General features: G+C 42.2%; 1 protein-coding gene and 1 long non-coding RNA gene across 2 annotated transcripts; both read left to right on the forward strand.

The window, feature by feature from the left end:
* The first annotated feature begins 6,039 nt into the window (after positions 1 to 6,039).
* Positions 6,040 to 8,864, forward strand: LOC143413655 (caspase-1-like). Its single transcript, XM_076876966.1, has 8 exons — positions 6,040 to 6,172; positions 6,976 to 7,015; positions 7,175 to 7,348; positions 7,437 to 7,638; positions 7,770 to 7,910; positions 7,998 to 8,107; positions 8,342 to 8,429; positions 8,749 to 8,864. Exons 2-8 carry the CDS (start codon positions 6,983 to 6,985, stop codon positions 8,862 to 8,864), a joined length of 864 nt encoding a protein of 287 aa, XP_076733081.1. The 5' UTR covers positions 6,040 to 6,172; positions 6,976 to 6,982.
* A 67-nt stretch (positions 8,865 to 8,931) lies between these two features.
* LOC143413529 (uncharacterized) lies at positions 8,932 to 11,001 on the forward strand. The gene is made up of 3 exons (XR_013094131.1): positions 8,932 to 9,490; positions 9,639 to 9,685; positions 9,850 to 11,001. It is a non-coding gene; the product is annotated as an uncharacterized LOC143413529 (long non-coding RNA).
* The last annotated feature ends 699 nt before the right edge of the window (positions 11,002 to 11,700 follow it).

Below are 11,700 nucleotides of genomic sequence, written 5' to 3' on the forward strand. Positions count from 1 at the left end.
AGAGGAATGGTTTATTTGAAGAGTTTCAGTCAGGTTTCAGAGCTCATCACAGCACAGAAACAGCTTTAGTGAAGGTTACAAATGATCTTCTTATGGCCTCTGACAGTGGACTCATCTCTGTGCTTGTCCTGCTAGACCTCAGTGCAGCGTTCGATACTGTCGACCATAATATCCTCTTAGAGCGATTAGAACATGCTGTAGGTATTACAGGTGCTGCACTGCAGTGGTTTGTATCATATCTATCTAATAGACTCCAGTTTGTGCATGTAAATGGAGAGTCCTCTTCACACACTGAGGTTAATTATGGAGTTCCACAGGGTTCAGTGCTAGGACCAATTCTGTTTACATTATACATGCTTCCCTTAGGCAGTATCATTAGAAGACATAGCATACATTTACACTGCTATGCTGATGACACCCAGCTCTATCTGTCCATGAAGCCAGATAACACACACCAATGAGTTAAACTGCAGGAATGTCTTAAAGACATAAAGACCTGGATGGCCGCTAACTTTCTGCTTCTTAATTCAGATCAAACTGAGGTTATTGTACTCGGCCCTGAAAACCTTAGAAATATGGTCTCTAAGCAGATTCTTACTCTGGATGGCATTACCTTGGCCTCCAGTAACACTGTGAGGAACCTTGGAGTCATTTTTGACCAGGACATGTCCTTCAACGCACATATTAAACAAATATGTAAGACTGCGTTCTTCCATTTGCGCAACATCTCTAAAGTTAGAAATATCCTGTCTCAGAGTGACACTGAAAAACTAGTTCATGCATTTATTACTTCCAGGCTGGACGACTGTGATTCATTATTATCAGGATGTCCTAAAAACTCCCTGAAAAGCCTTCAGCTAATCCAAAATGCTGCAGCAAGAGTCCTGACAGGGACTAGAAAGAGAGAGCATATTTCTCCTGTTTTGGCTTCCTGTTAAATCCAGAATTCAAAATCCTGCTCCTCACATACAAGGTCTTAAATAATCAGGCCCCATCTTATCTTAATGACCTTGTAGTACCATATCACCCTATTAGAGCACTTCGCTCTCGCTCTGCAGGCCTACTTGTTGTTCCTAGAGTATTTAAAAGTAGAATGGGAGGCAGAGCCTTCAGTTTTCAGGCCCCTCTTCTGTGGAACCAGCTTCCAGTTTGGATTCAGGAGACAGACACTATCTCTACTTTCAAGATTAGGCTTCAAACTTTCCTTTTTGCTAAAGCATATAGTTAGGGCTGGACCAGGTGACCCTGAGTCCTCCCTTAGTTATGCTGCAATAGACGTAGGCTGCCGGGGGATTCCCATGATGCATTGAGTTTTTCCTTTCCAGTCACCTTTCTCACTCACTATGTATTAACAGACCTCTCTGCATTGAATCATATCTGTTATTAACCTCTGTCTCTCTTCCACAGCATGTCTTTATCCTGTCTTCCTTCTCTCACCCCAACCGGTCGCAGCAGATGGCCCCGCCCCTCCCTGAGCCTGGTTCTGCTGGAGGTTTCTTCCTGTTAAAAGGGAGTTTTTCCTTCCCACTGTTGCCAAAGTGCTGCTCATAGGGGGTCATATGATTGTTGGGTTTTTTTCTCTGTATCTATGAAGCGCCTTGAGGCGACTTATGTTGTGATTTGGCGCTATATAAATAAAATTGAATTGAATTGAATTGAATTGGTCACCAGCAGCTCCCTCACAGGGAAATCTTCAAAACTCCTCCGTAGGCCCACCCAGAAGATGGATAAACTCAGCATTTCATGAACACTGTGATGGAGATGTTTGTGTAATGTTATAAATACTCGGATACTCCTCAGAGGCTCCGGACATAAAGATATTATATTCAGTCCTGTAGAAAGTTATATATTTACAAATATATTATCATCTCTGGTTACTGTGGTATGAATGACTCTGAATTACTTTATGGTAAACAACACGCTACTGTCAAAAAACAGTGAAAGAATTCCAGATCACAAGTTTGTAGTTAAACATACAAGTGACGACCTTTGACCTTCCTCAGGTTTTATTTAATTGTGTCTGAGAAAATCTCATGTACTCTTCATGCAGCTGAGTACATTCAGTGCACATTCTTATCTCTCGCCTCAGTCTTGAATCCTCCTCACCTGATTCATCACTGACCCCAACCAGCAAAGGCATAAGAGCTTGATCCACATAGCTGGAAAGAAAGCGAATTTGTTCCTGGTGGGTGTTGGACTCTGCGCTCTGCAGATATGAGGAAACAGTGACAGGAAACAGAGCTCAGCAAGAGGAGGAGCTACAGCAGTGAACATGAAAGGCTTCATTTAGGAGCTGAAGAGCTGCTGTGTTCTCTCTATTGTTCATTCAGTCCAAGAGAAAATCATGTTGCTGCTTTTCATTTGGATGATGATAGTCTCCTTTCAGACTGGTGAGTCATCAAAAGATGGAGTGAGATGTAAAAGGAGATGATGGACATGAAAATATCTGGATGTTGTTTGAATTGATTCACTTTTTATAAACTAAGTTTAAAGATGCAGAAACATGATGGTGAAATATGTCTTTGTTGTTTTCAGGATCCTCTGAGGATTTACTGACACCATCTAAAGATGTAGTGACGAGTTTGGAAGGAGGCACTGTGACTCTCTCCTGCAACTATTCAGGTTATGTTCAGAACCTTTTCTGGTACCATCAGAAGTCTGGTTCACATCCACAGCTTGTTATGGCAGAACATTCAGAGCAAACAGAAAAGCTGAAGTTTATACATGACAAAGAAAAACAGGAGTTTCATCTGGAGATCTCCTCTGCTGCAGTGTCTGACTCTGCTGTGTACTACTGTGCTCTGCAGCCCACAGTGACAGGAAACAGCAAAACTCTGTACAAAAACCTTTGGAGCAAAGACAACAGAATACTCCACAACATCCACTAGAGGGAGCCACACACTGTTAAACCTCTGATTCTTGTGTCATTGGACTGATGACAAAGACAACAGAGAAATGAAGCAGTAAAGATCAGAGACAGAGACAGAGCTGCTGTGGAAGCACAAAACTGTTTGATTGGCTGAGCTATTAAAATGGCCCCGCCCACTGAAGTTGAGCTCATCCAATGAATTATTTGTTGGTCATTGTGCTGCAGTGGAAGAACATTGTTCATGTGCTGTCTGTCTGGCTTTAATAACTCCAAAGACATGTTGCTGCACCTCTTTTTGCTTCTATCTCACATTATAGGTGAGTTTAAGAACAGGGATTAAAGTTTAGTTGAAGCTGCTGCATTAAGCAGATATACAGACTGCATTTCACTACTTTTCTTCTTTCTTTTTCCAGGACTAACAGCTGGAGACTCAATCACTCCTCAACAACCTGAAGTCACTAAAACAGAAGGAGAATCTGTCACACTCACATGTGACTATCAGACGGGTTATGATACTCCTTGGCTTTATTGGTACAGACATGATTCTGACCTTCAGGCTCCTCAGTTTATACTCTGGAAAGGAGCAAAACGCAGCACAAGTGAATATATTCCCAATAATCGATATGGATCCCAAACATCACCAACAACAACTAATCTGACCATAGCAGCCCTAACCCTGGCAGACACAGCTCTCTACTACTGTGCTCTAGAAACACAGTGATACAAAGTGTAGAAGAGGCTGTACAAAAACCTGAACACAGATATCTGACTACTCTTCAAAGAGGAGGGAAGTGGTATTCAAAGCACAGCTTCATATCAGATGGATTCTGCTAATTCCTGTTTTATCAGAGTCACTGTGGTTACAGCTGCTAATGAAACACTGTGGGAGGATTCACATGAGCAGCAAATCCACATCAACCACAAACCAACTGCAGGAACGTTCAGACACAATAAAAACTGTCAAACATCAAAAGCTGCTCATTTACACTATTTTATATTTAGTGGATGAGGACATGCAGAAATGCAGCAGAAGCAAAATAAACAGAGTAACAGAGGTTTATCTCTTTAAGGTAAAATCTCTCACATGAAGCTAAAAGTCCAACCAGGAAGACCATCTCATGCTTGTTCCATTTATTCTCTTTGAACTCATCACATCAGATGATGATGCTCTCCTTCATCATTGTCCTGCTCTCATGTTTAAGTGTTTCCCCTCTCAGTGTCAGATGGATGCAGCCCTCCTCCACCCCACACATTTCATCAGGACCAGAGTCTGTGGGTCCTTCCACTGAGTTCTTCAGCAGTCCTGCTCCACCACCAGGCTCCCTCTGATCTAAACACTGAGGACTGCTCACACATTTCTGCAGCAGCAGGGAGAGTTTCCACTCAGCAGAGTTCATGAGTTCACATATTTTCTTTCACAGGAACTGCAGCAACATTTCAACATCACAGCCTCTTTAGATTTTATAATTTTACAGAGATTATAAAAGACAAAAGTATGACTTTGGACGCAGGATTCCACAATAGCAAACTTTAAATCTGATGAACCAGCAAAGACAGACTCGACATAGCTGCTGTAAACCAAGAAGAAAACACATGGAGGAAACCTGACAGCATTACTGTATATGTGTGAAACCAACAAGGCAAAACAAGCACAGAGTAAACATCCAATTTATCAGGAAGTGGGGACAAGGAAAGCACTAGAAATGAAGAGGATTAGGTAGACGGGGAAGCATCAGAAACATGAGGAAATAGTAAAGAGAAGAAAAACAGGAGAAGCTGTGAATGTGACAACCTGTGAGATTTGAACTAAAGACATGCTGGAACAGTGGGGACGAGATTTTCTCACCTTATTGTTTTGTACAAGAATATTTAAGGCATTCACACAGCTCAGTTAGATGTGGTCAATATAATGTGACTGGTACATGGTCAATGAACCTGATGGAGGAAATCAGAGATGACCCGGAGCCTGCGAGCAGAACCAGGTCCTGCATTTTTAGCTCCTGAGCTTGATACAAGCAGCAGAAATTAACAGTTGGTCTTCTTTCTTTTAAATTCATAATCTTTTGACAAACAAACATTTGTGTTAGTTGAAATTTGGCGGCTCAAACTGGTGCTGCTTGAAAGCTAACTCTTGGTCTGGTTTATGTCCCGAGTCTAACACACTGATCATGAGGAAGTTTTGGATTTTTAATGAAGGGTTTTCCCCTGACGCTGCTTCTTCAGGAAATCATCTGATCTACACTTATTATCTGTCCTAATGCAACATTTACCTGCAGGCCAGGTTTGACGCAGCATTGCTGAGCGGCCTCATTCTTCTGCTGGGAGTCAAAAAGAAAACGATCTATTAATTCAAACTTTGACCCTGGCAGTCCCATGAAGACAGTGAAGCAGGACACAAACAGCCTGAAACTGTGACCTCTTCCAGTATTTCAGTGTTCCTTCCAACTAATGTTAGCTACACTGTCAAAAGCACAAAGCTTCCATCCAACAACCAAACACAAGCCCAGGTTTGGTGCAAAAGTGCAAATAGCCAGAACCCGTTCCAGCGAAGCAACTCTCCTGTCCACCAGCAAAAATCCCAACATAAAGGCATCAAGCTGGGGGAAACAGATGTATCCACCCTGGTTATCGCCAGGGCCTCCAACTTTGGCTGCCACCTAACCCACACTCTCTGTGGAGCCCCTCCCCTGGGCCTGGTCCAGCTTAGAGCCTCAGAAACCCCATCCCACGTACCCAGACATGGTCCACTGGTCAATGCAGCATGGATGTCTTCTGATTCATTCTTAGTCTTACCCCTCTCTCAGGACCAGTGTGCATATAGGGACCCTGCCAGGGGCAAATTACCATTGAAAACAGAGCTCCTGGTATCATTTGGCACCATATCCCTCCACCATGATAAGGTGGAGATTCGTGGAGGAACATTACATCAAGTAGTTCCTGAATTATCTCTAAACATGTCCATGAGTTAATCGGTGAAGAAGCAAACGTATCACCTGTGTAAAGGAAAGCGAGCCTCATTCCTGTGTTTGTTCTGGCATATTGTGAAACCAGTTCGGTGAGTTTCTTTTCAGGAAACTGGAAACCTCCCAAACAGCCAAAGCAAAACCAGTTTGGTCCAAAGAACTCAGCCTTCACGTTATCATGAAGAAGAACAATTCTAACTAGATTCCAGCTCAGTATAAAAGAGCATCCAGTCAGTCAGTCAGTCAGCAGGTGTTTCCAGTGCAGGTACAGTTGAGTCCTTCTTTTCTGAGCAGTCTGAGCTCTTTAATCAGAGGACAACCAGGACTCAGCATCTCTGCTGTAAGTCTCTGATTCTTCATTTCTCATTTGTCTTAGCAGCAGCAGCAGATGTTGTTTCTGTTTTACTTTGAAGAAGGTTTTTCTTTCATCTGTCACATCAGAGATGGAGGATGTTGCAAAGAAAGAAGACATGAGAGGAACATGATTATTTTGTGTTCTTATTGTGAAACATCTTGGGACAGAAATGACATTATTCAGATTTTATGTCAGTGAAAGTGTTAAGTTTGCAGTACTGTGGTAAAGCTGAGAGGGGTAAACTTGGACTGGTGAAGAGTAGCTGAGCTGTTTGCATACATTTAATCAGAGATTGTTTAACTGTGAGGTGCTGTTTGAGTTAATTCACCAAATTCTAGGTTTTTTGGGTTTTCGTAGTGGCTGGAAGCTGGAAATATGTAACATCTGAATTCGGTCGGCTAAATCCACAAAGAGCAGCTTCAGCTGATCACAACCTGGATACAAAGAAAACCTGAGTGGAGCTTCCAGTACAGGGTCTCATTTCCAAGTCGCCCACGCTGCCCCACTGCACCTGGGCTTAGAGTTTCCCCACCTGCCAAATCTCACTTTGATGCCTGATTAGGATCCCGTGTGTCTACATTCAATAGTCTTCAGGTTTATTAGGCTCAAGTCTTATTATCTATTAATCAGTATCAGCAATACATTTTCTCATTAATATTTTTAAAAATCAGTCCTGAATAATCCACAAGAAGCAGAGATGATGTGATGCACAGTGAAAATCCCAAGAGCTGATGTGATGTGACACATTCTGTCCCTCCAGCTCAACATGTCCTCTGATTTCTTTCTAGGTCAGAGATGGAGACGTGGACAGACAGTCAGGGTAAAAAAGTATGTTACTGTATGATTCATATGAGATATGTTGATTGTTTGATCTTAGCCTCTTGTAGTAACTTCCAAACCAATAATAATAATAATTACTGCAAATGACTGCATAAAAAAATCAGCTTGTGTTAAAATAATCTGAAGAGTTTCTGTTTGGTCTCTCAGATTTACCCAGTGACTCAACAATCACAGTCAAATCGCATCGCCCTGCTGATCAACACTGAAACGTTTAATACAAGTTTATACAAATGTAGAGCTGCGAAAGATGAGAAAGTCATGCAAAGTCTACTTCAAACTCTTGGATATGAGGTAGTGAGATGTGGGGACATCACTGCAAAGGTAACTTTTAAAAGCAGAAAAGGTTTCTTCACTTGCACCCAGTTTTACAAACTGGTTAAATGATCCAGTGACGGATTTCTTCTCACAGATGATCGATAAACCTCTGAAAGAATTTTCTGAACACCCAAAACTGGCCCTCACAGACAGCGTGTTTGTGACTTTGGTGTGTTATGGAGGCACGGGAACTGAGGAGTTTGAACTTGACCAAATCTTTCAGCACTTAAACTCAAAGAACTGTCCTGCACTGAAGGACAAACCAAAGATCGTCATTATTCACGCCTGCAGAGGAGGTGATTCTCATCTGTCCTCACACACCCAACAAACAGCATGAATGAATCTTCAATGAATTTACTGTTAATATTTGTTCATTTGAAAAGGTAAAAGATCGACACGTTTCAGTAAGTCTGTGTGTTTGTTTCAGTGGGGGAGGAATCGGTGGATTTACTTGATAGGACACAATTTGTGCCCACAGACGACATCGAATCTCTGTCAGTGAACTCTGTCAAAGGTCCTCGGACACACAATGAAAAGGATTTCATCATTTTTCATTCCAGCACCACTTGTAAGTGCACCACCCTCCAATAAGTAACATTTAGAACAATCAAACACCGCCTAACTACAGATATGATCTGGTTCTGTTTGCTTGCAGACACAGGTTCATACACTCATGAAACATACGGTTCTGCCTTCATCCAACACATCTGTGAGGCTGTCAAAAAGCACTGCCTTAGAGATGACATTGAGGAAATATTCAGAACGGTAAGTTTGGCAAGTGGAATATATGGAATACACAAATATATACATATCTATCTATCTATCTATCTATCTATCTATCTATCTATCTATCTATCTATCTATCTATCTATCTATCTATCTATCTATCTATCTATCTATCTATCTATCTATCTATCTATCTATCTATCTATCTATCTATCTATCTATCTATCTATCTATCTGTGTGTGGAATCATGTTAAGTGCAGTCTAACCAACAGGTCATGCAAAGCTTTGAAGAATTCCCATCTGAGCAGATGCCAACCAAAGAGAGAGACACTTTGACAAAGCGCTTCTACGTGTTTCAAAGTGAGTGTTACAGGTTTTTGATGTGACTTTAAGATATTGTGTTGTTTTGGGATGACAGGACACACGAGACTGCATGAAATGTTCAGTCTGGTTTATTCACATCGATGAGCGACTGATGGAACTAAAGAGCAATGATGATGATGATGATGAACAAAACAGAAAAGCATCCCACAGCATTAAGTTCCCAGTGGACAGTTCTGCGTGGCATCAGTCCATATGAGAGTCCTCCATGATCCCACAGGGCTTCAATATTGAGGTCCAGGCTCTGAGGAAGCCGGTGCATGGCTCACAGTGTTTCATTGTGTTTGTGTTTGTGAAGTTCACCTGATCGACACACCAGCTGTCAACAACTGTACCATCCGTGCTCCAGTTATGTTGAGTCTTCCCAGGCACCTCAACCCCTACTCACATCTTGCGTCTCAATGGGTCACATGATAGAGTGAGGCAAGGTTTCACCATAGTTTCATCCAAAAGCTCTGCTGATAATGACCCACACCTTTTTTTATAACTTGGATCTTGTGATGAGGCACATGATCAATAGTGTGCCTATGATCCTCTTAAGTGGACAACTCCCACTAGAGTTTAAACACCAAAGGAGAAACCTCTTCAAAAAGCTTCATGAGGTCCAGTCGCCGTCTTCCAAAGCTGCTTAGATCGAATAAACGGTAAATGGACTGGTTCTTATTTAACTCAACACAACGTGCCTCATTCACCTTTTCTATATAAGAGCTTTCTATCTAACATGCACACATATTTATATTCTGATGGATGCGTTGAATCCATCAATCTTCTTCAGTAGTTTATGTAGACTAAAAATGACCATGACAAGCAGAGGACGAATGTCAGCACATCAAAGTCTCTTGGTGGCTTTACTGCTTCCACTCAACTGATATATGAGGAAAAAACACTTTGACTTCCTACTTTTGTTCTGTTTCATTCAAAAAAACAAAACATGTAGGTGTTGTGAAAATTGTAATATTTGATTTTAAAAGAGCAATTCTGATTCAAGATGCACCTGAAGAAGTGAAGCAGTGGTCTGCAGGAAAGGAGTCTCTAAACAGGTATGAACAGATCCCTTCACTCAGCCTGTTTGTTTTATGCAGATGTAAGAGCTACATGAAGTCTTCCCTCTGTGACAGTATGAGTGATGATGTCCATGTTAGCATGTTGCCAACGACTGTGCTGGTTTCACCCCTCCTCTCCCTGCAGGGTGGAGCCTGATGGCGTCCGACGGGTGAGCTCGGATCTGAAGAAGTGTACGTTTGATTTTATGATGATTCTTGGAAACAAATCCAACCGTCTTTAAACTACTGTGTCGCTCATTCATATCTCTGATATCAGGAGTCACCATCAAAGAGCCGATCAACGAATAGATGATCGATCAATAACTGCAGCTGGATTTATTTGTTCTCTCTATCAGATTCCTATCAACTCACAATCGACCCAAACACAGTATACAAATGGATCCAGCTGTCTGACAGCAACAGAGAGGTGATGCGTTTGAATGCACAGCAGCCATATCCTGATCATCCAGAGAGATTTGACCGCCCTCAGCTGCTGTGCACAGACGGGCTGACTGGTCCTTGTTACTGGGAGGTTGAGTGGAGTGGATATGTTTCTATAGCAGTGAGCTACAAAGGAATCAAACGGAGAGGACACAGTGATGACTGCTTGTTTGGACTGAACAGTCAGTCCTGGAGCCTGGACTGCTCTTACTCTTACTCTGTCTTGCACAATAACACAGAAACCTTCATCCCCAAAGACGTTGTCTCCAACAGAGTAGCAGTGTATGTGGACCATCCTGCCGGCACGCTGTCCTTCTACAATATCTTCTTGGACTCTCTGATCCACCTCCACACCTTCAACACGACATTCACTGAACCTCTGTATCCTGGATTTGGAGTCTGGTCTCATAATTCTTCAGTGAGAATAATGAAGCCGGTTCATGTGCACTGCTCTCCTCCAACAGAGTAGCAGTGTATGTGGACCGTCCTGCCGGCACAGCAAACAACCTCTATCCTGGATTTGAAGCTTGGTTTCATAATTCTTCAGTCAGTCTGTGCTTAGTTCAGTATAAAACTCTGAGAAGCACTGCTAAATAGACCTTTCAGTCTGCATCTTGCACTCAAAAACACTTTCAGATTCATGGATTCAATGATTTAATGTTTTAAACTCCTCTAAATGATTCCTTCTTAATTTCAATCCGTTGAAGATTGAAGCTTCCAGCAACCGTAGAGTGTGAGCCAGGGTCCAAGCTGGACAGGTCACCAATCTGAGACAGGGCTGACATTAACTTCATTCCACTAACTGCATGTCTTTGGACTGTGAGAGGAAGCTGGAGCACCCAGAGAGAATCCAAACAAACAAGCTGAGAACATACAAACTCCACACATGAAGGTGAAGCTGGACTCGGGACTTTGTTGCTGTGAGGTGACGGTGCTGACCTCTGCACCAAAGCTCTTCTGACATGGGGCTGAGAAAATATTTTGCACTGCTGATCAGAAAGAGAAATTCCTGCTTGAACAATGTTCTTTGTGTGATAGAGACTAAATATATATTGATCTTCAGTTTTCTTTACTGATGTGCTTTGTGTGAAGTGTGTTTCTTCTGCTTCGAGTATTTTAAAGTCACTGATACAACAACCACGTTTTTCCTCACCTGGAGCCTTTCAATGAGAGCTTTAGATGAGAAATTCATCATGATGTTTAAATTGAATTCAACTTTATTTACACAGCACCAAATCACAACAACAGCCGCCTCAAGGTGCTTTATATTATAAGGTCGACCCTACAATATTACACGCAGAGAGAAACCCAGCAATCATATGAAGTCCAGATATGTAATAGTCATTAACATGATCAGAGCCACGAGTGGTTTTAATCTCAGGAAGTTTATACAACAACTTGTAGCACCAACTGTAGTTAAATGAGGCTGCACAACATGAAATGCAGACTACAGAATTTCACTTTAATAATACTGAATGAGAGGAGCAGCAGCTAAGTCGTCTACATAAACCTGGAACAGTGTTTATTGATAGGCTGCGGACACTGCGCTGGTTGCCTGGGGTCAGGAAACTCTCAGGGTTTGCCTGCTCTCGTTGTGCCTAACTGAGCTAGTCTGGGTAAACAGGCACAACATTCACTGGCTTCATCTGGACTGAACCACGGGGAGAACCGGTGACAAGAACACTCTTCCTCCTGGAAGAGGGAGCATGGCTCCTCATCCTCCCACCACAACCACTGATGATGAAGCTGGTTCATTCATGGAACTG

The sequence above is a fragment of the Maylandia zebra genome, linkage group LG18, assembly GCF_041146795.1.
Source record: "Maylandia zebra isolate NMK-2024a linkage group LG18, Mzebra_GT3a, whole genome shotgun sequence".
In the NCBI taxonomy this organism is placed as follows: Eukaryota; Metazoa; Chordata; class Actinopteri; order Cichliformes; family Cichlidae; genus Maylandia; species Maylandia zebra.

What these genes read in the sequence shown, in the direction of transcription:
- LOC143413655 (XM_076876966.1), top strand. Translation starts at nt 6,983, where the DNA reads ATGGAGACGTGGACAGACAGTCAGGGTAAAAAA. An exon ending in GTGGGGACATCACTGCAAAG is followed by an intron (nt 7,349 to 7,436) that starts GTAACTTTTAAA and finishes TTCTTCTCACAG; the next exon opens with ATGATCGATAAACCTCTGAA. An exon ending in TTGAGGAAATATTCAGAACG is followed by an intron (nt 8,108 to 8,341) that starts GTAAGTTTGGCA and finishes TCTAACCAACAG; the next exon opens with GTCATGCAAAGCTTTGAAGA.